The sequence below is a fragment of the Ahaetulla prasina genome, chromosome 1 (assembly GCF_028640845.1).
Source record: "Ahaetulla prasina isolate Xishuangbanna chromosome 1, ASM2864084v1, whole genome shotgun sequence".
NCBI classification, from domain to species: Eukaryota; Metazoa; Chordata; class Lepidosauria; order Squamata; family Colubridae; genus Ahaetulla; species Ahaetulla prasina.
The window spans coordinates 362,409,831-362,433,658 of NC_080539.1; the positions used below are offsets into that span (position 1 = coordinate 362,409,831).

At 40.6% G+C, this 23,828-nt stretch overlaps 1 protein-coding gene across 2 annotated transcripts in view; it reads left to right on the top strand.

Moving 5' to 3' along the window:
* REXO1 (RNA exonuclease 1 homolog) overlaps positions 1–23,828 on the top strand; it is a 45,567-nt gene that overhangs the window by 16,000 nt on the left and 5,739 nt on the right. The window contains exons 4-13 of one of the 2 annotated variants that reach the window (XM_058163366.1): positions 1,699–1,945; positions 6,146–6,303; positions 7,198–7,335; positions 8,193–8,316; positions 8,872–8,985; positions 10,505–10,642; positions 16,004–16,117; positions 17,326–17,399; positions 22,061–22,171; positions 23,509–23,624. In XM_058163366.1, coding sequence (XP_058019349.1) covers positions 1,699–1,945; positions 6,146–6,303; positions 7,198–7,335; positions 8,193–8,316; positions 8,872–8,985; positions 10,505–10,642; positions 16,004–16,117; positions 17,326–17,399; positions 22,061–22,171; positions 23,509–23,624 — 1,334 coding nt within the window. Of the gene's footprint in view, positions 1–1,698; positions 1,946–6,145; positions 6,304–7,197; positions 7,336–8,192; positions 8,317–8,871; positions 8,986–10,504; positions 10,643–11,910; positions 12,025–16,003; positions 16,118–17,325; positions 17,400–22,060; positions 22,172–23,508; positions 23,625–23,828 lie in introns of those variants that run through there. The other variant, XR_009152747.1, reaches the window with a different exon arrangement.

Consider the following 23,828-nt stretch of genomic DNA (forward strand, 5'->3'; position numbering starts at 1 on the left):
TAGAGAGATCCTAAATGTGTAGCCTTTCATTTATTCCTGTTGCTGTAAGATATGAAGAGTGTTAAAGAGAATCTAAGTTTTTGTATGTAACATTTGCATATAAACATTGAGGATCCCAGATAATTTAGGAGCGGGGAATTTCCTTCTTCCTTAATAACTGCTTCATCCATGCAGTTAAACTTGGGAGGCCTTGCTGTATGTTTCTGTACCGTCAGCCGTTCAGGAGACGATGCAATAAGAAGCAGGGCCTTCTTCGCTGTGGCAGCTAAGAATTTAGAAAGGCAGTAAAGCCACATATAAAACAACAGATCTTTCCCTAGGCTTTATTTTTTTTAAGGCAGCTGCTTTTTAAGAAAAATGTTATTATGCTGTTGCCGAGTTAATGTTTTCATTGTGGCTGTTTGTCTATTTGAGTTATTTGTATTGTATGTGACAGATTTTGTGTTTTGTGTTTGTTTATTTGAAGCACGTTCTTGCTGATTTGGCATTCTATTGGCTGAATTCAGTTACGTTGTAAAATTGCAGGATTTAGGTGTGTTCTAAAACAAAAAAAGCCCCTTTTCAAAGAAGTGAACTCAAACCAAATCAGTTATTTGTTTTCTTCTTTTGGGATGAAATAGTAGCAGTTACTATAAGTTTAGGTAACCACCAGTATTTTTTCAGAGTATTTACCTCATTTCTGAAATTGTTAATATGACCTGTAGATGTTCCATTTGCTGTAAATATTTAAACTTACTTTAAGTATTTAAAAAAAAACTGAAGTAAGGAGATTCTAGCTGATGGATCTTTAGTTGTGTGTGTACAGACCTTGATTAGCCTCTTTTCTGGAACATCAATGGGCTCTTTGTTTTCACAAATCAGGCTTTTGGTCGCCACACACAACATTCCGGCCAATTGTATGTGTTCCTTCCATTTGTCCATTAAGCGCTGTTGCAGAGCAGGAGAAAAAAAAATACTCTTGTGAAATGGATTGGAAATTCTGAAATTCAAATATTTGCAAGTTCTTAGCACATCTGCTGTTCACAAACCCCTTTTGCAAAGTTGTATAGAGGTTCAGCACCTGTCTTCAGTATGAAAACATCACAGGTGGACAAATATGTCCCGAAATGTGTAGATGGAACATTGTTTGTTTGCACTGTCTTCAGCTCCTCTTTGCTTCTGTTCTGTCTCGTATTGAGTAAATCATATACTCATGATTGGTAAGGCCAATCTGTCAGGGTTCGAAGTAATAACTCCATAGAAAGCAGAACTCCAAGGCATACAAGTTCCTCAAAGAACAATTTCATTGGAGATATCATATTGACAAAAGCTGGTGAAAACCGACTCTGAAAGGTCCCGTGGTTTTAATCCCATGATTAAAAAGTGAAAGTTCCCCCTTTCCCCAAACTATCAGTCACATTGTCCGTTCGAGGTGCTGGATACCGTGCTCTTCCTTGCTCCAGCCACCTGTTGGAATGTCCTTGGTTTCTACAGGAAACTATTTTGTTTGGCTACAAACCCCCATCTAACTATGTTCCCCCTCCCTATTCCTTCTTCGCACTGTAGTAATCCTGAAGCCCCCAAAATGGCCCCAGCCAGGTTCATTTCAGAGTTGACATAGTCATTCTCATCCAGTTTGAAATATGTGGATCCAGATTCCACACATGGCAAGCTTTTCCTTTATCACACAAACCAATGTCCCTACATTTTCATTTTCAGGTTGAAGTCCCAAGCAAGCCAGTGATCCGGCCTTACCGGCCCCCAACCGCCCAAGAGGTCTGTTACCAGAGGATTCAGCTAGCGCAGAAGCAGGCAGCGCACCTGGCCCAGCAGCGGCCACAGCAGCCCCTGCCGACCGCAAAGTTTCCTGTGGCACCCCAAAGAACCTTCATTACTATGCACAAAGGAGAAAGGAAGCGAGTTGCTCATGTACCCAGTGCAGCTCTTTCAGCAGTCTCCAAGTTGGGCAAGTGAATGTTTCTGGGTTTTTTTTTCTTGCAGAATAATTCTTTTTTTTTTCCTTCAAGTTTTTTATTTTATACTAGCTGATAATCCGGCATTGCCCAGGTATTTATTTATCCCAATCCTGTATTAGACAGGAAAAGCCATCGCTCACTGTGGCGAGAATTAAAGACCTAATTGCCCTGGTCAACAGCCTGGGAAAAATTCTACAGGGAACAGCCTTTGAGATGATTATCTGCATTAGCAGGCACCTCCCCCCCACAACAACTTGTCCTCTTTGCTTGAAGCTGCGGGCCTAGGGGTTTATTTTTTGTTTGTTTGTTTGTTTAAGAACCAATCCCCCTTACCAGAGGGAGCCCCCTTGTGGAATACTGTGAAGCCTTTACCAAGGCAATTCCATTGTGATGTACATTGGAAGCCATTTTAAGGCACAACAGGCTGTATCTTAACAGAACTTGAATCCAAAATGCACACTATCACTGTCAAAAGTACTGTGATTTGACACTATAGATATAATTCATTCCTTTTCATTTCAGCAGTCCAGGCGTTTCAGAGTTATGCTGGAACACACACACCCAGAGACACAGACACAGATACAGACACACCGTGGGGTGTTAGGGGTGTCTTATCCCCACAGTATTTTTTTTCCAGAGAGTAAGTCATCTTATAACAAGTTTGGTTAAAATTGCTCGAGCCGTTCCAGAGTTATGCTGGATCGTGTATACACACACACACACACACACACACACACACACACACACATACATCTTTTTATATATATATATAGAGTACATATACATATCAATGCATGAACAGTGTGACACTGGGTGCCATACATTTCAGTACAGATAAAATAATATTATTAATCATAGTTATCACATTCATCCAGCTTATATATTTCTAGTAGTAATACACATTTATATCAAATTATAATCTTTAATTATTTCATATTGTTTAAACATAGATAATACTACCATCGTTCAGTTTCTAAACCTCTCTCTTATCATTGCACTTGTCTTATTTTATAAAAATGTGTAGGCTAATATTCCCCCTTCCTCTTATTTCTGTCTTTAGTCTAACTTTTATTCATGTCACCATTATATTAAAAGATGTTCCCTTTGTATTACAATACTATGCTTCATTATTTCATTGTTCAATATTTAAATATACAATTCTAATACCAAATCACAATATTATTTAAACATACAAAATAACTCTATTCTTATTCTTTGCTTTCATCCAATCTATATGGTTCTAGTATTAATACATATGTTTACATTAAAATATGTTCTTTTCATTATTTCCTCAGCGTTTATGCTTTTTAAATTTTTTTATTATTAAGTAAGCTTTTTTAATCTTATTTAATAATACCATCATTCAATCTATAATTTTTCCATTTTATTATTACTTTTGTTCTATCATGTAAAGGTATATGTACAAATAATCCCTCAATCTCTTATTGAACACATTCCTGTCTTTGTTCTAATTTCTCCTGCCACCATTATAAAAAAAGGAAAGAAAAAGAAAAAAAAGATTTTTTTCTTTCTTCTTTTTCCTATCTTCCTCTATCCGTCATCTCTTGCCCACATCAATACTTTAATTCTTATTCTTTTTTTAACTTGCGGCCCATATTCTTCTCTTAAATCTTTATCTTTGTATCTGTATCTACATCCTGCCTAGTCAATCTAAGTGTTTCTCCGATCCCTACCCTCTTTCACTGTCTTTGAAATTATCAACCTGGACCCCTCCCTTCCCAAAATATCTTCCTGTTCCTCCTGTTCTCTTTTCAGATCTCTTAGAATGTTTTCCCCCTAATTTGATTCATCAAACATTATTAATTTTATTGATGACTCCTTGTTATCTTCTTTTCGTTGATTCCTCAATTCTGTTTTCCCCTCTATTCCTTCTGCTAGCTCCTTACTTTCCTGGGCATCTTGGTCATTACTCATTGTCCTTTGTATAATATTTTTGAATTTTTTATCTATGCCATCCATTAATTCCATAATCGCCTTATGTACTTTCTGTATAATATACTTTATGCTTTGAAACATCAAATTCATCTTGTTCAAAGTTCCATTCATTCCCTCCTTATGTTGCATCTTATTTTGTTTTAATAAATTCCACTTTTGGCCAATAGCCCAAGAACCATTTCTTAAAACCTGAGGTTACTTTTCAAAGTATACACTAATCACAGTTCTTTATGTTCCATAAGTAGTCAGTCACTTCCATTTACATAGTCCAGGGAGTTATCCAAACCTCTTTAAGTCATCTTTATAGATTTAATCATATAATTTAACATTCAGGGGTCACTTTATTTAAATATCTTCCTTGTTCTCACATTTAAATCTCCAGTGGTCATAGGATATATAGTCCAGTAAATATTTTCACAGTCCTTTAAATGGGTGTTACCAGGTTTGTATATTTTCCTTTCATCAGCAGGTGGAACTCTCAGGTTAATTTTCAGTATTGTTACTAGAAATATGGTTTTGATTATTTTAAATTGTAATTCAGTTATAGAAGCAATGTTATTTTTTTAAATCCATAATTCCAGCATTTTAAATTGCCTTCCCAATGTCACACCTTCCCAATCTCTAGAGTCCAATTTCCTGCGTTTTTAAAGAATTTTTTTGCTCTCTCTTTAATCCTTTCCTTTTGGTCTGGTAGTTTTCTCAGTGTTTGATCGCCACTTTAGTTCTGAGTAAATCCTAGATTTCTCTTTCAGGGTTAACTTTTGGGTTAAAAAAAATCCTCTCACCCAGTTCCACACTGTTCACCAAAACCCGCTCCAGCTCAAACCTTAGATGGTCGTTGGCTGTCCCAGCTTCATGGCAACCATCTTAGGCTGTCTCTTCTCATGTGGCTGAGAGGGAAAGTAAGTCCCGGGTCAGGCAGGAGAGCTGTGACTCTCTGAGACCTTGCAGGGTGTCCCTCTTTGATTCACCGCGCCCCCAAGCCAGCTTTGGCTCCTTTTGGAGCCCACCAGTGGGGAGAACTTGGCACGGGAGCGCGGAGACCCGCTCTCCATATCCGATCTCACCGTGACATCAGCCGGACGCCCAGAAGAATTCTTCATTCTTTTAGGAGAAGCAAGACAGAGTATCCTCATCTTCTGACTTGCTGAAGGGGATCTTGAGTCAGCTGAGCAGTGTGAGGGGAAAGAGGGGGAAGGCCATGCAGATGACAACACCTCTCTACATAAAGACTGCCCAAAGACATGTTGCACCCATAATCAGAGTTTTACAGCTCAGTCATGAAAAAGAAAGAAAGCTAAATTCTACTCCTGTGCTGTCTGTGGATGTCTCTTTATATTTGTATATTTTAATTCTGTTTTGAGTCCAGTATACAGTCTCTAGTTATAAGTTCCCCAGGTAGTAAGTCCCTTGCAGGGAAACCAGGTTCTTTGTATCAGTTTGGCAAGAATATTAACTCATGGCTAGATAATTATGCCTTTTATCATTCCATTCGTGCCTTTAGTCTGGTGTATCCTTTCTTGTTTTGTACCTCTTTCCCCACTCTCTGTAATCCAGCAATAAGTAGCAAATGTACAAGCTAGGAACTTTTTATTTATTTACGTTTTTACATGTTTGCACCTTATCAATGCTGAGACCTTTTTTGGACTTCATACATTTCACTAAATAGAGTGAAATGATAACAAGAACATGTAAAACAGGAAGTAAAGTCATAACCTACCTCCATATCTGAAGAGCTAAAGCAGAACAAATCTGCACACTAAATGGTGATGATTATTGTACCCTTGATTGAGTGGCAGCTGTATCTGAATAAGGCATGTCTAGTTCAGCCGACATTAACATGGCCCCTTCCAGATGACTTAGAACGTCAATTACCAGACTTAGTAGCAAAGATGAGCAAAGGCTGACAGAGAAATCTGGGAGTTTCAGGAGAGGGTTTTGAACACTTGTTCCACTCTTCTTCTCAACTCTCCCTAAATCAGATGTGTCCAACCTTGGCAACTGTAAGACTTGTAGACTGCAACTCCCAGAATTCTCCAGCCAGCATGTCTGGCTGGGGAGTTGAAGGCCACAAGCTTTAAAAGGTTTGGACACCTCTGCCCTAAATGTCTACCAGAAGTGGGCAGTTCAATCCTCATCCTTTCCATGACTTACATAATTCTAAGACTTTGTAGCACGTTTCAGAGTTTTGCCCTGCTTCTCACTATTGTCCTTTTTTGCCCACACCCTTTCAGTTCCTGGAAATCTTAAGAAGACCATTCCACCTGCACGTGTGGCATCTTCCAATGGTGTTGATGCTCCAGCATTGAAAGCTCGAACGCTGACTGGGATGGCATCTAAAACAACTACCACAGGTGTCCCAAAAAGGATAGCACATACTCCCACTCTGCAGGTGATGAATTGCCAGTATATGCTTCATAGTTAATTTTTCAAATTCAACACATGAAACATTTCCCTGCATGCTATTTTAGCCTTTAACTATTTTAACCTTTAATGTTTGGAAGTCAAAGACTGTTGAAGATAAACACTTGTGCAAGATTGTGCTTCCTTTTGTTTCTTCCAAAATTTATCATCCAGCTTTGCATATAAAAGGTATTTGAGTCATTCCTAGGAAGAATTTTGGATTATCTGGGAAGTCCCAATAAAGGAGAGTAGCTCAGGATTGAAATGAGGGGGTTCTTGGTGCTTTCTGAGTATGGTTGTTTTCTTGTAGACGTTTCATTACCCAAACTAAGTAACATCTGCAGTGCTAGCAGATGTAATGAAACATCTGCAAGAAAACAACTAAGCTCAGAGAGCACCAAGGACCCTTATTTTGAAAAGTGTTATTCCGATCGTTTTGAGTGTTGTTTGAAAAATCTGATTGACTCACCAATGAACGAGTCAATTCAGGGATAGTCAACCTTTTTATACCTACCGCCCACTTTTGTATCTCTATTAGTAGTAAAATTTTCTAACCGCCCACTGGTTCCACGGTAATGGTGATTTATAAAGTAGGGAAGTAACCTTACTTTATAAAATTTATAATTTGACAATTTGACAAAACCCCTACCGCCCACCATGAAAGCTGGAACACCCACTAGTGGGCAGTAGGTTGACTACCACTGAGTCAATTGATGATGATCTTGTGGGCGGTTGGATACTGCAGAAAGTTGACCATTAGACCACATGTAGCTCATAGCTCATATATAGCTTAGTAGCAGAACCAATTAGAGGCAGGAAAGGCATTGTAGTAATTGTGCTATCAAAATAGCTTATTTTCTTCTCCCCTTTCCATGTTCTCTAGAGCACCACCTTGAAAAGGCCAGTTATTCCCACAGAATACGGTGCCAAAGTTCCCACCAACATCCGTCAGAGGTACCTCAACCTCTTCATTGATGAGTGCTTGAAGTTCTGCCCCTCGCAGCAAGAAGCATTTGACAAGGTTTGTGTTTTTGTAATGGTAATCATAGGGGGGATGCTTGAGCATCTTCCAGTTCTTATAGTTTGCACTTCTTTAACTGTAGGCCCAAATGATAGAGGGATTGAATCACTTTAAAAAACTGTAAGTTCACTGAGCAAACATATTTGCAGGTTCAAAGTTAGGACAGCCAGCCCAATGTTGAGCTTCCTGTTTGAATAGTAAGAGGAGCACAGGTCTACATTTCTTACCTTATTTTTAGAAATACTGTTCCCGGTGTTACAAACACAGGTAGTCCTCAAGGTACGACTGCAAGTGAACCCAAAATCTCCATTGCTAAGCAAGACAGTTGTTAAGTGAGTTTTGCCCCACTGTATGACCTTTCTTGTCTAGTTGTTAAGTGAATCACAGCAGTTGTTAAATTAATAACACAGTTGTTAAGGGAATCTGGCTTCCCCATTGCCCTTGTTTATCAGAAGATCTCAAAAGATGACCATGTATGACTCTGGGACACTGCAACCATCAGAAGTACATCTAGTTGTCAAGTGTTTGGATTTTGATGACATGACCGTGGAGATACTGCAACAGTCATAAGTGTGGGAAAACGATCATAAGCCACTTTTTCTGGTGCCATTGTAACTTTGAATGGTTGCTAAATGAATGGTTGTAAATGGAGGACTACTTGTAGAAACACTTATCTTTTTCTTCCTGCTTATCCTTGTCTATTAATATTTGACCGTCCTCCTGGTGGCATTGGAAGCCACCTAATATATACGAACATAAGAGTTCTCCCTAGCCTGGGAACTGCTCCTTCCTGCCTTAGCAACGTCATTTTGTATGTTAAAACTCAAAAATGCTGATGGTGGGAATGCTGTTCACAGGCTCTTGCTGAGGAGAAGGTGGTGTATGAGCGCAGCACCAGCCGCAACATCTACCTGAATGTGGCAGTAAACACTTTGAAGAAGCTGAGGACTCTGTTGCCCAGCCCTTCTCAGGGAGTTCAGAGTATGTACTTAGACTTTACTTTTTACTTACAGACTGAAGCTTCTCTGCTACTTTATGCTTCGTTTTAGTCTTTCCTTGTACTCGCAAACCTCCATTTCTAGACACTTGGAGCTTCTTAACAAAACACACTTCAGGTTTGCACAATGGGCTGGATAAAAAGACTGCCTACCAATCCAAGAGGACATAATTCTGTGGGCAAAACTTTCCTAATACGTCTCTTGGCCAGGCCCATAACATCTGTACAAGTAGAGACAGTTAGCTGGTTGCACTGCAGTGTTATGCCATACATCGGTCCCAGTCTTGCCCACAAACTGCTGCCATTACAAATGTTATTTAGCACATTGGCAAAGGGGGTATATGATGTTAACCCTCAAATAATTATGGCACCTATTATCACTTCTTCCCGAGCTTAATTCTTAGCACGTGGGCCTTGACTTTTAAAGCAGTCAGCGAGTGGAGACCTGTGTAGCACTTTCATTGACTCAGAAATTTTATTTGTGGTTGACCCAGGAGGTTGGCTGACGTTCTACTTTGATACCTGCCTTTTTCTTCCAGAGGCCATCAACAGGAAAGTGGTTTCTCATGAAGCTATGCTAGGAGGGAAACTGGCAGCCAGGACCAGTTATACACTTAATCGTTCTACAAGCTTACGGCTAGAAGACTTGACAGGTAGGTTTCCCCCTTTTTGTCATGGCACACAGTGACCATTGTGTGTGTGTGTGTGTGTGTAATTCTGTTCCTTTCTGTCTGTTTTAAAGACCTTCAGATTGATTTTAGAAGTAGCCTGATTGTTTTTCAGCATCAGAGAACTGATAGGATCAGTGTTGAAAGCCAATTCAGAGCTATTTAAAATTATAAAGAGCATAGAAAAGCTGCGGAGAAGAATGGGCTGAGGTCACTTTTTGAGAGGCTCGTTGATGCATGGTGCATGCGATTCTTCTAAATGTCCCCCTTCAGTTTGACCAGGTTTTACCCTGTAGGCAGGGCATTTCATGATAAAAGTGCAATTAACCCAAAGGTAAAAGGTAAAGGTTCCTCTCGCACATATGTGGTAGTCGTTCCCGTTAGGGGGCAGTGCTCATCTCCGTTTATTTATTTATTTATTGTTTCAATTTCATTTGTTTCAAAGCAAAAAGTAAAAAATGCAAGTAGAAAAATAGGGGCCACTTTCGGTGGGAAGGGAACAGTGTTCCGTGCGCCTTTAGTCATGCCGGCCACATGACCATGGAGACGTCTTCGGACAGCGCTGGTTCTTCGGCTTTGACATGGAGATGAGCACTGCCCCCTAAAGGAGGGAACGACTAGCACATATATGCGAGGGGAACTTTTTCCTTTTTACATATTTTTATCATAAATGTACAGAATAACCGAAAAAACAGGTTGGAGGGGACCTTGAAGGTCTTCTAGTCCAACCCCCTGCTCAAGTACCATAGCATTATGTGCTCTTTCTATATACTGTTATCTATGTGCTTTATGTCAGATGCTAAACCAATACATAAAAAAGCAGCTAAATGCTGAAAATTATGGTCAGGTGACCATGGGATACTGCAAACGGCCGTAGAAGGTGAGCTGGTTGCCAAGCACCCAAGATTGGCCACGGGGATGGTGGTGGTGGTGGTGGTGTAGTCATCAGAACTTCATCAGAACTTCGAAAACAGGTCATAAATAGCACTGGGGAAGTCTGTCCATCAAACAGTTGCTAAGCAACCAGTTGTTAGGGGAGGACTACCTGTAAACTTAAATTCATGAAGGACAGATCTATCAGGACTGGTGTTTTTTCTGTCTTGGGGAGAGCCCATCTTGGAATCCCATGAATTGGAGGTACAAAGTTACAAGAGGGCTAGTGTCTCCATCACCCCAGAGGAAATGACCACCATAAGAAACAAAATGCTGAACTAGCACAGGCCTTGGCCTAGTCTAGTTGGATTGCTCTCATAATGGTCTCTGTAGAAAGAACTGCCTGGCGTTTCTTCTCAGCATTTCCCCGCTACTTCTTCCCCGCCCCGCCCCCCCCATGCTTAGATCTCCCTTTGCTTTGCTTTTATGCTGCTTCAGCTGCAATTACTATTTTGTTGCTGCGTAAGCTGTCCTGAATATTTCCGTGTGTTTGTGTGTGTGTATGGTATTAGTCTGAGAATAGCTAGAGAAAATGGCTAGATAGACATTTCCTAACCTTTGTCATTCTCAGGGGCTACCTTGTACCGGAGGCTCAAAGAGTATGTGCTGACGGAGGATGACTTGAAGGAGCATGGCTACCCGTTACCCTGTCCCGAGAGACCTGGCCGGGCTATTGTCTTTGCTGCCGAAGAGAAGAAAATGACTGATGGTGAGTTCTTCTGGACCGGAGAATTTCTGATTCTGAGAACCATTCAGAGGTTCTGTCTAATGGGAAGAACAAGGGAGGCCAGAAAAGGAACCCCTTCAGCCAATTTATTCCCTTCAAGGCAGACAGCTACCCTGACTGCTTGTGGATGGGATCTTTAATGAGCTTCTAAACATATTCTGAAGCTACCTATTGTAGATATTATTTTTTGCATGTAGGCATGTAGGCCTTCCTGTGCTAAACCCTGAGAATATTTTAATCCTTTGTCATTTGTGAATTCTATAACTACTACTTCTTCTTGTGCCATATCCGTCATCGGATGTTGGTGATATTTTTTATCAATAAAAAATATTGATGTTGGCGATTGATTTTTATCAGTAGCCACATAAAAAAAGTGTCGTTGAGTTTTGTCCAAACCAGTCCTTTAGATTTTGAAGCCATGATGTTCTTCTTCTGCCTGGACCTTGTTTGCCTTTAATCTTTCCTTGGAGGATTAAGTGAAGTATGACGTATTTTTCTGGGTGTTGTATAACATGTCTAAAATATTCTAACTTTCACTTTTATACTTTTATAACTGTAACTTATGACTTCTATAACAGCAGGTCATATTTAAATAGGTTCATGCAGAACTCTGTACCTGCTGTCTGCAGCACCAAACTGGGATGAGCAGTGTGTTCCCCTTTGCACTGAATATGATTGAAAAATGCAGGATAATGCCAGTGAGGAACATGTTGTAGTGTCCATTGTGATCCCCTGGATCTTTGTCTGGAGTGTTGTGTGTACACGCACATCCTCTGGACCTGATGAGGAGTGTGGTGGTTGGAATACATAGAAGGGAAAAGCAGGAGGAGATTACAGATGGCTGTCCTGTTTGTAAGGTTGCTTCCCTGGCTAGGCTTCAAGATATTCAGACTAGTCCTGCAGTTTTTCTCTTGAATTGCTAAGAAATTCCAGAGGTGCAGTCAAAGGAACTATAAGAAGCCCTCGACTTACAACCATAACTGAGCCTAGAATTACAGTTGTAAGTCGTTGAAGTTGAAAGTTGAGGTTATCATGTGACCACCGGACTCAATATTTTAATACAGGTAGTCCTTGGCTTATGAATATAATTGAGCCCAAAATTTCCTTTGCTAAGCAAGACATTTGTTAAGCGCATTTTGCCCCATTTTACAACCTCTTTTGCTACAGTTGTTAAGGGAATCACTGCAGTTGTTAAATTTATAACACGGTTGTTAAGGGAATCTGGCTTCCCCATTGCCCTTGTTTATTAGAAGATCTCAAAAGACGACCAGGTGTGACTCTGGGACACTGCAACCATCAGAACTACATCTAGCTATCAAGTGTTCGGATTTTGATCACATGACCGTGGGGATGCTGCAACAGTCGTAAGTGTGAAAAAGGGTCGTAAGTCACTTTTTCTGGTGCCATAGTAACTTTGAACAATCACTAAATGAGCGGTTGTAAGTTGAGACCTACCTGTATAGTTTCTGGGATGGCTGTTAAATGAATGCTGTGGGCATTAAGTGAATGCCACAGCCATTAAGCAAATCAGTTTTCCCCAATGGGTGTTTTTTCCCCAGAAACCAGAAAAAATATCACAAATCATAATCACTGCAAATAGTCATAAAGGTGAGCTGGTTGCCAGCACCCAAAATGCAGTTGTGTGAATGTAAGGATGTTTGCAGTTGCTGTATTTTCGAAAACAGGTTGTAAATAGCTTTGGGGGAGTCTGTTGTAACTTGGTTAATGTGATTAACTAAACTGACTCAGCCTCACATTAGCTCAGTTCAGCCTCTTGCCTGAACATCTCGGATTTGATATGGCAATTCTCACCAGTAATGTAAGATATCCAGCTATCACTAAGCCATCAAATCCCTAAAGAAAACAGCCCTGATATCCCATATCAATGGCCAGGGGATGTTCTATGATGCTCAAAATGAGTAGGGAGAAAATGTCCAAACCACATTTATTATAGCCAAGGAAATTTTCTTCCAAACTTTGACCTCATCATAATGTAGCATAATTTCCATTGTTATTAGTTTACACAATCATAGGCCAAGCAATAGCACTAGCAATAGCATTTAGACTTGTATACTGCTTCATAGTGCTTTAAAGCCCTCTCTAAGTGGTTTACAGCAGGGGTCTCCAACCTTGGCAACTTTAAGACTTGTGGACTTCAACTCCCAGAGTTCCTCTGTCAGAGTTCCTTTGTCCAAGGACACATTTCAGAGGTAGTGGTGTGTTATGATTTTAACAATCATAAAATGCCATCTCAAAGTCCAGTAGATTGATTACCACAGAAGGCCTTCAAGGCTGGTGCTAGGATCATGGGAGCAAGTCCATCTCTTGGAGGCCCAAGAGCCCAGGCTAGTTTCCAGCAACTTCTCATTAAAGGTCAGAAGTAGACAACAGAGAGAACAGGCTTCTCCCAAATGCCACAAAAAGCCGCTGTCAGTCATAATGGCAGATGTCAGCAGACCAGGGGAACAGATCCTCTTCCTAAATCTATAGCAGTTCCCTCTATTCATCCCATCAGATCAGAGAAAGGTGGTATTGAGTTGTCCAAGCTTGTAAAAAGCTGAACTGTAATTGGTACGTGTGTATGGTTTCGGTTCTGTTAGAAAGAATTCCAGTCTTTGGGGAGCCTGTATGATAGGCATAGCTTTATAGCACAGATGTTTAATTTAGGGAAGGGGATAATGTTGGTGTTGGAGTGATAAGCTGGCAAGTACGGTCTTAAGAGTAACCATGATCAGAACAAACAAGGATGGGGTCTGAAAGCCCGGGGTGAATTGATGAAATACAGCAATGTGATTACTAGCTGGGTATTTATTTATTTATTTATTTATTTATTTATTTATTTATTTTTCGCATTTTTATACCGCCCTATCTCCCTAGGGACTCAGGGTGGTTTACAGCCAGATAAAACATACATATAAATACAAAATAAAACATCAATTAAAAAACTTATTAAATAAGGCCGAATATTTAAAAATAGCAATACAAATAATAAAACCCCATTAAAACCAAATTCAAAATTTAAAATTCTAGTCCAGTCCTGCGCAGATAAATAGATGTGTCTTAAGCTCACGGCAAAAGGTTCGAAGGTCAGGAAGTTGGCAGAGTCCTGGGGGAAGTTCGTTCCAGAGGGTGGGAGCCCCCACAGAGAAGGCCCTTCCCCTGGGTGTCACCAGTTGGCACTGCCTGGCCGACGGCACCCTGAGGAGTCCCTCTCTGTGAGAGCGCACGGGTCGGTGAGAGGCATTCGGTGGCAGCAGACGGTCCCGTAAGTAACCCGGCCCTATGCCATGGAGCGCTTTGAAGATAGTTACCAGAACCTTGAAGCGCACCCGGAAGGCCACAGGTAGCCAGTGCAGTCTGCGCAGGAGAGGTGTCACAAGGGAGCCACGAGGGGCTCCCTCTATCACCCGCGCAGCCGCATTCTGAACTAACTGGAGCCTCCGGGTGCTCCTCAAGGGGAGCCCCATGTAGAGAGCATTGCAGTAATCCAGACGAGATGTCACGAGAGCGTGAGTGACCGTGCATAGGGCATCCCGGTCTAGAAAGGGGCGCAACTGGCGAACCAGGCGGACCTGGTAAATAATTTAATAATCTTCCCCTTCTTTCATGCCTTTGAGGCAGTTAAAATTACCCTAGTGGCCATAGCCAAGGCTTATGGGGCCATATGCGGCTCTGAGGCTGCAGTTTGCACATCCTGCAGGGACAAAACAGAACTGTCTTGTTTTCATAGATGTCAGTCTTTTGGGTTGACATTTTTATTTTGGGGATACCCTGTTTGAGGTAACACCCGCTTAGGTCTTCCTAAGCTGAATTACTGCAAACTCCTTCTGCCAAAAGAACCAAACTTTTCTCCAGAATAAATGTGGATGTTGATGTTGAAAGTGTGTTTTACCTGTCTGGACAACAGGTAGTTCTCGACTTACTATTTATTTTTAGAATAGAATAGAATTTTTTTTAATTGGCCAAGTGTGATTGAACACACAAGGAATTTGTCTTGGTGCATATGCTGTCAATGTACATAAAAGAAAACATACGTTTGTCAAGAATCATAAGGTACAACACTTAATGATAGTCATAGGGTACAAATAAGCAATCAGGAAATAATCAATATCAATATAAATCGTAAGAATACAAGCAACAAAGTTACAGTCATAAGTGGAAGGAGATGGGTGATGGGAACGATGAGAAGATTAATAGTAGTGCAGATTTAGTAAATAGTTTGACAGTGTTGAGGGAATTATTTGTTTAGCAGAGTGATGGTCTTCGGGGAAAAACTGTTCTTGTGCCTAGTTGTTCTGGTGTGCAGTGCTCTATAGTGTCGTTTTGAGGGTAGGAGTTGAAACAGTTTATGTCCAGGATGTGAGGAGTCTAAATATTTTCACAGCCCCCTTTTTGATTCATAAAGTATACAGGTCCTCAATGGAAGGCAGGTTGGTAGCCATTGTTTTTTCTGCGGTTCTAATTTCCTCTGAAGTCTGTGTCTGTCTTGTTGGGTTGCAGAACCAAACCAGACAGTTATAGAGGTGCAGATGACAGACTCAATAATTCCTCTGTGGAACTGGATCAGCAGCTTTAATGACCATTCAAAGCTACAACAACACTGAAACAAGTAACTTATTAAGACCAGTCGTCATACTTGCAACTCTCTCAGCATCCCCACAGTCACATGAACTAGATTCAGGCGCTTGGCAACAGACATGTATTTATGACAATTGCCACATCCTGAGATCATTTGTAACTTTCCTAGCTGGCTTCCAACAAATGAAGTCAGTGGGGCAAGCTGGATATTTTAATGGCCACATGATTCACTTAACTGCAGTAATTTGCTTAACATGGTTTTAAAAAAAAGGTAGGAAAATGGGGTGTAGCTCACTTAACAAATGATTTGCTTAGCAATGGAAATTCAGTCCCAAATGTAGTTGCAAGTCAAGGACTACCTGTACTTGATTTCTTTCGTTATTTCTCGGTCCTCGGTACGCAATTGTGCCTCATACCACAAGGTGGCGAGCGGCTGAATCTGTTAACAGCTTGTCTAATCGGAGTCGTGTTTTTGATGGGTTGGGGAAAAAAACAACCAATGCAATGTTTGAATATTGGTTAGAAGCAGTTCATCGATGAGAGCAAAATAGACATTGGCCCTTCAAATGCCACTTGATACAATCAGCAGTCACCCTTGCAGATGAGTTCAAGAGCTCCTGTTCTGATGAACTCCCAAACAGTATGATCCATTTATCTCATTGGGAGAAAATGGAAGAATTTTTTTTAAAAAAATAGTGTTTTAGGTAGATATATGAGAATAGCCAAAAATCTATATTTTTAACACACTCCTTTTTCTTCTGTAAGGTTCTTGCAGGATTTGTTGTCGTTGTGGCACAGAATACATGGTATCACCTTCTGGAAATTGTGTCCGTAAAGAAGAATGCATCCATCACTGGGGGAGATTGCGCAAGCAAAGAGGTAATAGGTTTTTTTTTTAAGTATATTCTTTCTCCAATGGAATTAAAAGTGCACGACGTAGATTTTTATTCTCACAAGAAACCTGTGAGGTTATGTACAGGTGGCATTTTGCAAGCTGCTTTGAGAGCTCAGACACCTAGGTTTTAGATCTGCTCATGGCCATGAGTTTATCCCATTCTCTACTAGTAATGGTCACGTAGTCAAGTTGCATGTTGGATATTGGAGGCCAGTGAAAAAAATGAGAGAAGCATCACATTTTGGCTCAAAGGTGCTTTTTCAAAAGGCAGCTGGACTGTTTTTTTGAAGAAGAAAAGACGACGTTTCGCTTCTCATTCAAGAAACTTCATCCGTTGTGACCGAATGGTTGGGGAGATGGAAGGATAGGATCCCCTCTCAGTCCAGTCACAATGGATGAAGTTTCGTGGATGAGAAGTAAAAGGTCTTTTTCTTCTTCCTCAAAAAACAGTCCAGTTACTTTTTGAAAAAGCACCTTTGAGACAACTATGACGTGGATGATGTGAATCTCCACAGACATCACATTTTGGCATTATTTGTTCCCTCAGACTCTGCTTATATATCAAGAGAGCTTCCATGAAGCTCAAATAATATTCAGTAGCAAAGATTTGATACACACATTTTAGAAAAAAAAATCCCAAATGAGTAAATATTCATTCAGAGCACTTTATAACATGCAAGGTTATTGCTGTCTTAAGCAAGAAACATAGGGACGCAATCGAAAGAAAATACACAATTATGTTTGTGGTGGAGACAAAATGGGATCTATTTCATCAGAATCACCTTAGCTAGGACCAATTGTCATCAAACCCCACTCCTCCAAGGACTAATCTGTAATTCTTTTAGAGATTATTTAAATGATGTGGCTTACAACTATTTCAGAAGTAAGTCTACTTTAGCTTTCTGTGTTCATTATGTAATTGTTCATGCTACTGTTTGCTTTCTTTTTCCTTTAGCATCATTTTCCTAGCCTGCTTCTTCATGCAGTAATAATTTTAAACATAACCCTCCCCAAGTAGTTTGAGAGAAAGGAATTGTGTTCATATTAAAATCAAGATTATGTCAATCGGACTAGTTTTTGCTTAATGTTTAATCGGTGGTTATGTGTCCAGTGAGGATTTCCCATTGAGCAGTTCTCTCTCTCTCTCTCTCTCTCTCTCCCCCCTCCCTCCCCCCCCCCTCTCTCTTTGCAGTGCCAGGTGGCTGGGAAACACATTACAGCTGTTGTTCGGGAGCTGTAGGTTCACTCGGATGCCAAGTTGCAAAAGTATGTACCCATGTTAGGTCAAACCAGGGGTGAAATATAAAACTTGTTATTACCGGTTCTGTGGGCGTGGCTTGTTGGGGGGGTAATGTGACTGGGTGGGCATGGCCAACTTTTTTTTTTTACTTTTAAAAGCATTTTTTTCTACAACCTCTTCGTCCAAAGAGGTTGTAAAAAAATATTTTTAAAAGGCTCTGACGATCCCAGCTGAGTTGCCTGATCGTCAGAAGCTTTTCTTTTCTTTTAAAAGCATTTTTTTGGCTTTAAAAGACAAAAAAAGCTTCTGACAATCAGGCAACTCAGCTGGGATAGAAAAGAATTTTTTCTACAACCTTTTTGGCCGAAGAGGTTTTAAAAGCCTCTGACAATCCCAGCTGAGCCGCGCGATCATCAGAGGCTTTTTTTTTTTTACTTTTAAAAGCATTTTTTCGGCTGAAGAAAAAATGCTTTTAAAAGTAAAAAAAAACCCTCTGATGATCGCTTGGCTCAGCTGGGCTGAGGGGGGGAGGGGGGGCAGGGATTTTTACTACCGGTTCTCTGAACTACCCGCCGCCATCACTACCGGATTGGACAATCCGGTCTAAACCAGGAGCATTTCACCCCTGGGGCAAACCATGAAGTACAAGGTGAAGTGGACCACCTTCTCTCTGAGTATAGTTACAGCTTTGCCACTTTGATCTCTGTTTCATGGAAGATGCTTTGGAGATGCTTTTCAATCTTACTTTGGCTTGAGGGGGAAAAAAACATAGCCCCTTCTATCAGTCATTCTCTGTAGTAATTCTCTGAAGTAATAGGACAAAAATATTTCATTTATTATTAAGTTTGTGATAGCGGTCTAATCCATTAGACCAGGGATGTTCAATTTTGGCAATTTTGAAGACTTGTGGATTCAACTCCCAGAATTCCTGAGCCAGCATGGGAGTTAAAGTCTACAAGTCTTTAAAGTTGTCAAGGTTGGATACCCCTGCATTAGATTTTGGATGGCCTTCAAAATCCAGCAAACAGTAAAAACACATACCCAAATAAACAGCCCAAACTAAAACCATCAGAATGTCAACAGATACAATGGGACCCCAGAAATACATCAACATGCACAAATGCAGGTTTTAAGGGCTTTCCAGAACCCCAGAAAAGGGGGTGCCATATGTATCTCCCAGGGAATGCTGTTCCATAGGCAGAGACCTAGAAGACACACCTCCTCAGTCCCACAAGAGGGCAGCATTTAATAGAGAGGAGCTGTTCAAACATATTGGGTTATCAGAAACAGTTGGAGATATGCAGTCCCTCAGAAAACAAGGTTCTATGCCATGAAGCACATTACCCATTATATCAAAAATACTTCCTGTTCTTTTGTGAAGAGGTTTTAAAAGCCTCTGACAATCCCAGCTGAGTTGCCTGATCGTCAGAAGCTTTTCTTTCTTTTAAAAGCATTTTTTGCCTTTAAAAGACAAAAAAAGCTTCTGACAATCAGGCAACTCAGCTGGGATAGAAAAGAATTTTTTCTACAACCTTTTTGGCCGAAGAGGTTTTAAAAGCCTCTGACAATCCCAGCTGAGTTGCCTGATCGTCAGAAGCTTTTCTTTCTTTTAAAAGCATTTTTTCTACAACCTTTTTGGCGAAGAGGTTTTAAAAGCCTCTGACAATCCCAGCTGAGTTGCCTGATCGTCAGAAGCTTTTCTTTCTTTTAAAAGCATTTTTTCTACAACCTCTTCGTCCAAAGAGGTTGTAAAAATATTTTAAAAGGCTCTGATGATCCCAGCTGAGTTGCCTGATCGTCAGAAGCTTTTCTTTCTTTTAAAAGCATTTTTCGGCTGAAGAAAAATGCTTTTAAAAGTTAAAAATCCTCTGATGATCCCAGCTGAGTTGCCTGATCGTCAGAAGCTTTTCTTTCTTTTAAAAGCATTTTTTGCCTTTAAAAGACAAAAAAGCTTCTGACAATCAGGCAACTCAGCTGGGATAGAAAAAATTTTTCTACAACCTTTTTGGCGAAGAGGTTTTAAAAGCCTCTGACAATCCCAGCTGAGTTGCCTGATCGTCAGAAGCTTTTCTTTCTTTTAAAAGCATTTTTTGCCTTTAAAAGACAAAAAAGCTTCTGACAATCAGGCAACTCAGCTGGGATAGAAAAAATTTTTCTACAACCTCTTCGTCCAAAGAGGTTGTAAAAATATTTTAAAAGGCTCTGATGATCCCAGCTGAGTTGCCTGATCGTCAGAAGCTTTTCTTTCTTTTAAAAGCATTTTTCGGCTGAAGAAAAATGCTTTTAAAAGCATTTTTCGGCTGAAGAAAAATGCTTTTAAAAGCATTTTTTCTACAACCTCTTCGTCCAAAGAGGTTGTAAAAATATTTTAAAAGGCTCTGATGATCCCAGCTGAGTTGCCTGATCGTCAGAAGCTTTTCTTTCTTTTAAAAGCATTTTTTCTACAACCTCTTCGTCCAAAGAGGTTGTAAAAATATTTTAAAAGGCTCTGATGATCCCAGCTGAGTTGCCTGATCGTCAGAAGCTTTTCTTTCTTTTAAAAGCATTTTTCGGCTGAAGAAAAATGCTTTTAAAAGTTAAAAATCCTCTGATGATCCCAGCTGAGTTGCCTGATCGTCAGAAGCTTTTCTTTCTTTTAAAAGCATTTTTTCTACAACCTTTTTGGCGAAGAGGTTTTAAAAGCCTCTGATATCCCAGCTGAGTTGCCTGATCATCAGAGGCTTTTTTTTTTACTTTTAAAAGCATTTTTTCGGCTGAAGAAAAAATGCTTTTAAAAGTTAAAAAAATCCCTCTGATGATCGCGTGGCTCAGCTGGGTTGAGGGGGGGAGGGGGGGCAGGGATTTTTACTATCGGTTCTCTGAACTACCCGCCGCCATCACTACCGAATTGGGCGATCCGGTCTAAACTGGGAGCATTTCACCCCTGGGTCAAACCATGAAGTACAAGGTGAAGTGGACCACCTTCTCTCTGAGTATAGTTACAGCTTTGCCACTTTGATCTCTGTTTCATGGAAGATGCTTTGGAGATGCTTTTCAATCTTACTTTGGCTTGAGGGGGAAAAAAACATAGCCCCTTCTATCAGTCATTCTCTGTAGTAATTCTCTGAAGTAATAGGACAAAAATATTTCATTTATTATTAAGTTTGTGATCGCGGTCTAATCCATTAGACCAGGGATGTTCAATTTTGGCAATTTTGAAGACTTGTGGATTCAACTCCCAGAATTCCTGAGCCAGCATGGGAGTTAAAGTCTACAAGTCTTTAAAGTTGTCAAGGTTGGATACCCCTGCATTAGATTTTGGATGGCCTTCAAAATCCAGCAAACAGTAAAAACACATGCCCAAATAAACAGCCCAAACTAAAACCATCAGAATGTCAACAGATACAATGGGACCCCAGAAATACATCAACATGCACAAATGCAGGTTTTAAGGGCTTTCCAGAACCCCAGAAAAGGGGGTGCCATATGTATCTCCCAGGGAATGCTGTTCCATAGGCAGAGACCGAGAAGACACACCTCCTCAGTCCCACAAGAGGGCAGCATTTAATAGAGAGGAGCTGTTCAAACATATTGGGTTATCAGAAACAGTTGGAGATATGCAGTCCCTCAGAAAACAAGGTTCTATGCCATGAAGCACATGGCCCATTATATCAAAAATACTTCCTGTTCTTCTACTGTGAGTATTAATTTCATCCAATTAGTCATTGTGACTTGTTAATCTTCAGCACACTGAAGCAAGCACCCATGAATTTTCTGTAAAAGCTCAGAAGAGAGCCCTGAGGATAATGCTGCAGTCTCAATAAGTTAACTTTTCCCAAACAGAAGGGGAGAGATCAAAGAATCACAGAATGTAAGGTCTGGGAGGGATCTTTGAGGTCATCTAATCCAACCATGTGCTCAGTTAAAAGGTTAAGATATTTATGTAGTGTGGTGGCGCAGTGGTTAGAGTGCAGTACTGCAGGTTACTTCTGCTGACTGCCAGCTGCCTGCAATTTGTCATTTCACCAGGTTCAAGGTTGACTCAGCCTTCCATCCTTCCGGGATGGGTCAAATGAGGACCCAGATTGTTGGGGGCAATAGGCTGACTCTGTAAAACCACTTAGAGATGGCTGTAAAGCTCTGTGAAGGGGTATATAAGTCCTATTGCTACTTACCAAGCACATCTAAATTATACTAAGGTAACCAAAATATCTTTACAGTTGCCAAGGCATGTCAGAACTTTTGAGCACCCCTAATGTTTGGAAATTGAAAGTTGAAAAATTTGACAACACCCTAAATTGTAGAATACATCCTATTTTCCCCTGAAACATCACAGTTTTTCTGTTTGAATAGATTACTCTCCAGATACATTTGTTATTTTCTGTGTTGTCCCTTGGATGTTCTTGAGAACTTGACAGTTTTTTAAAAAATTCTGTAATAATGTGAGGGTGGTCTCTTTCACTCTTGTAATTGTTATTGATCTTTTGATTCTGTGTTATGGAGAAAGTCAGTTTTCAGTCTTCTCTCCAGCCATCATAAAAAAGGAACCTTTACTTCCAATATTGTGTCTACTCAAGTTGGCATTTTGCAAGGCCACCAGTCTGCTAACTAAAAGTGGGCAAGATTGGAGACCTCCTGATCAAATTTGTCCAGGGATCGATCGCTTTTTTGTGACACCTCTTTAATTCTCCCCCACTCTCACCTTAAGCAACATGTCCATGATGGCCGGAAGGAAAGCCTGGAAGGTTTTGTGAAGACGTTTGAAAAGTTGACGAGGGCAGATGGGCATCCTGGCATCTACGCCTTGGATTGTGAAATGGTAGGTTGGCTGTGTATATGGAATAATGTTAAGGTTTTCATCTTTCATCAGGAATGTGTATTTAAATTTTGTGCCCCCACAGTCCAAAATATTTGTAAGGCAACAACTTTGATACCACTGTGCACACTTAAAGAAGAGCTTGGGTAACATAGAAAAGGTTTTCTAAATAAAACAAGAGGTTAATTTTGTTGAGATTCAAGAGGAGGCAATCAGCAAGGACATAAACCAGGATGTGGTTAAAGAAGCCAGGATGGTGGCCACGATGGCACAATCGAAGCCCCACATGTTTTTTTGCATTGTAGAAGTAGAAACACTCCCCCCCCCACCAAATACTCAACTGAAAAAATGGTGAGAAGGCAATCCCAGAAGAATACAGTTAGGAAGACTGATTGTGCTCAGAGTCCACAAAATGTTGCCTGTCTCGGGTTCAGGGAAAGGTTTCAGGGGAAGTGGAATATGCCGGTGCATTCTGGAAGACTGCGGTGTGGCTCAGGCTGTAAGAAGCCTGTTATTAAACACAGCTGCCTGCAATTACTGCAGGTTCTAGTCCCACCAGGCCCAAGGTTGACTCAGCCTTCCATCCTTTATAAGGTAGGTAAAATGAGGACCCAGATTGTTGGGGGGGGGGCAATAAGTTGACTTTGTATATAAATATACAAATAGAATGAGACTATTGCCTTACACAATGTAAGCCGCCCTGAGTCTTCGGAGAAGGGCGGGATATAAATGTAAAAAAAAAAAAAAAGACGGAGGAATCTAGAAGCCTGACCCCAAATGTCACCACATTTCCATAATGTGTGAGTTTGCAGAATTGAACTTTTTAAAAATTCTAGTTTGAGCATCATTGAGAGGGGCTAAGGTACAAATGTACCTCTTATGTCCCTTCCCCAACTGGTGCCTTTTAGCTGTGTTGACCTTAGTATTCCCATCAATCTAGCTCTGCTGGTTGAAATTTTAGGAGTTGCAGAATCCATACTTCTGGAGAACAGGTGGAGCGGGCTATCAGCGCAGAGGGATCATTGATACTAAACCCTAGCTCAGAAAGTTACTATAGAGATAAAATATAGAGTGGAAGGTACCAATTACAATTTCTGAACACCTCAGAAAGAAGGCAGAATAGAAATGTGGTTAAAACAAGGCATTCCGCGTCCCACACCTAAATTACTAGAAACATTTCTGAATCCTTTTTTCCCCTGATTCTTTTTTCACAACTTTCTATTCGATTGCAAAATTGGCTGGTCTCTGATGACTGAATGGCTGCTGTTGTCCAACGGCTTGGTGGGAACTCTTTCTAAAACATGCTTTCTTTTGTGTCTCTCGTATCTTGTCTTCTGCAGTGTTACACTAAGCAAGGTTTAGAGCTGACGCGCGTCACTGTGATCAACTCAGACCTGAGAGTGGTCTACGATACCTTTGTCAAACCAGACTCCAAAGTTGTGGATTACAACACTCGGTGAGGGCTCACAAAGTGTGAAAGAGCATGAAGATCGTTAACAAAAAAATCTGTGTGTTTGGTATCAGCAGTTGAGCGGCCAGAGTACCTGCTAAGCACCTGCGTCTTTAGAGCTGCCTGCTGAAACTCTGAAAAGAAAGCAACATGGAGGAAGTTAGGCCCGCAACAGGTGCCAGTCCCATCCACTCATCTAGGCTAATTTCC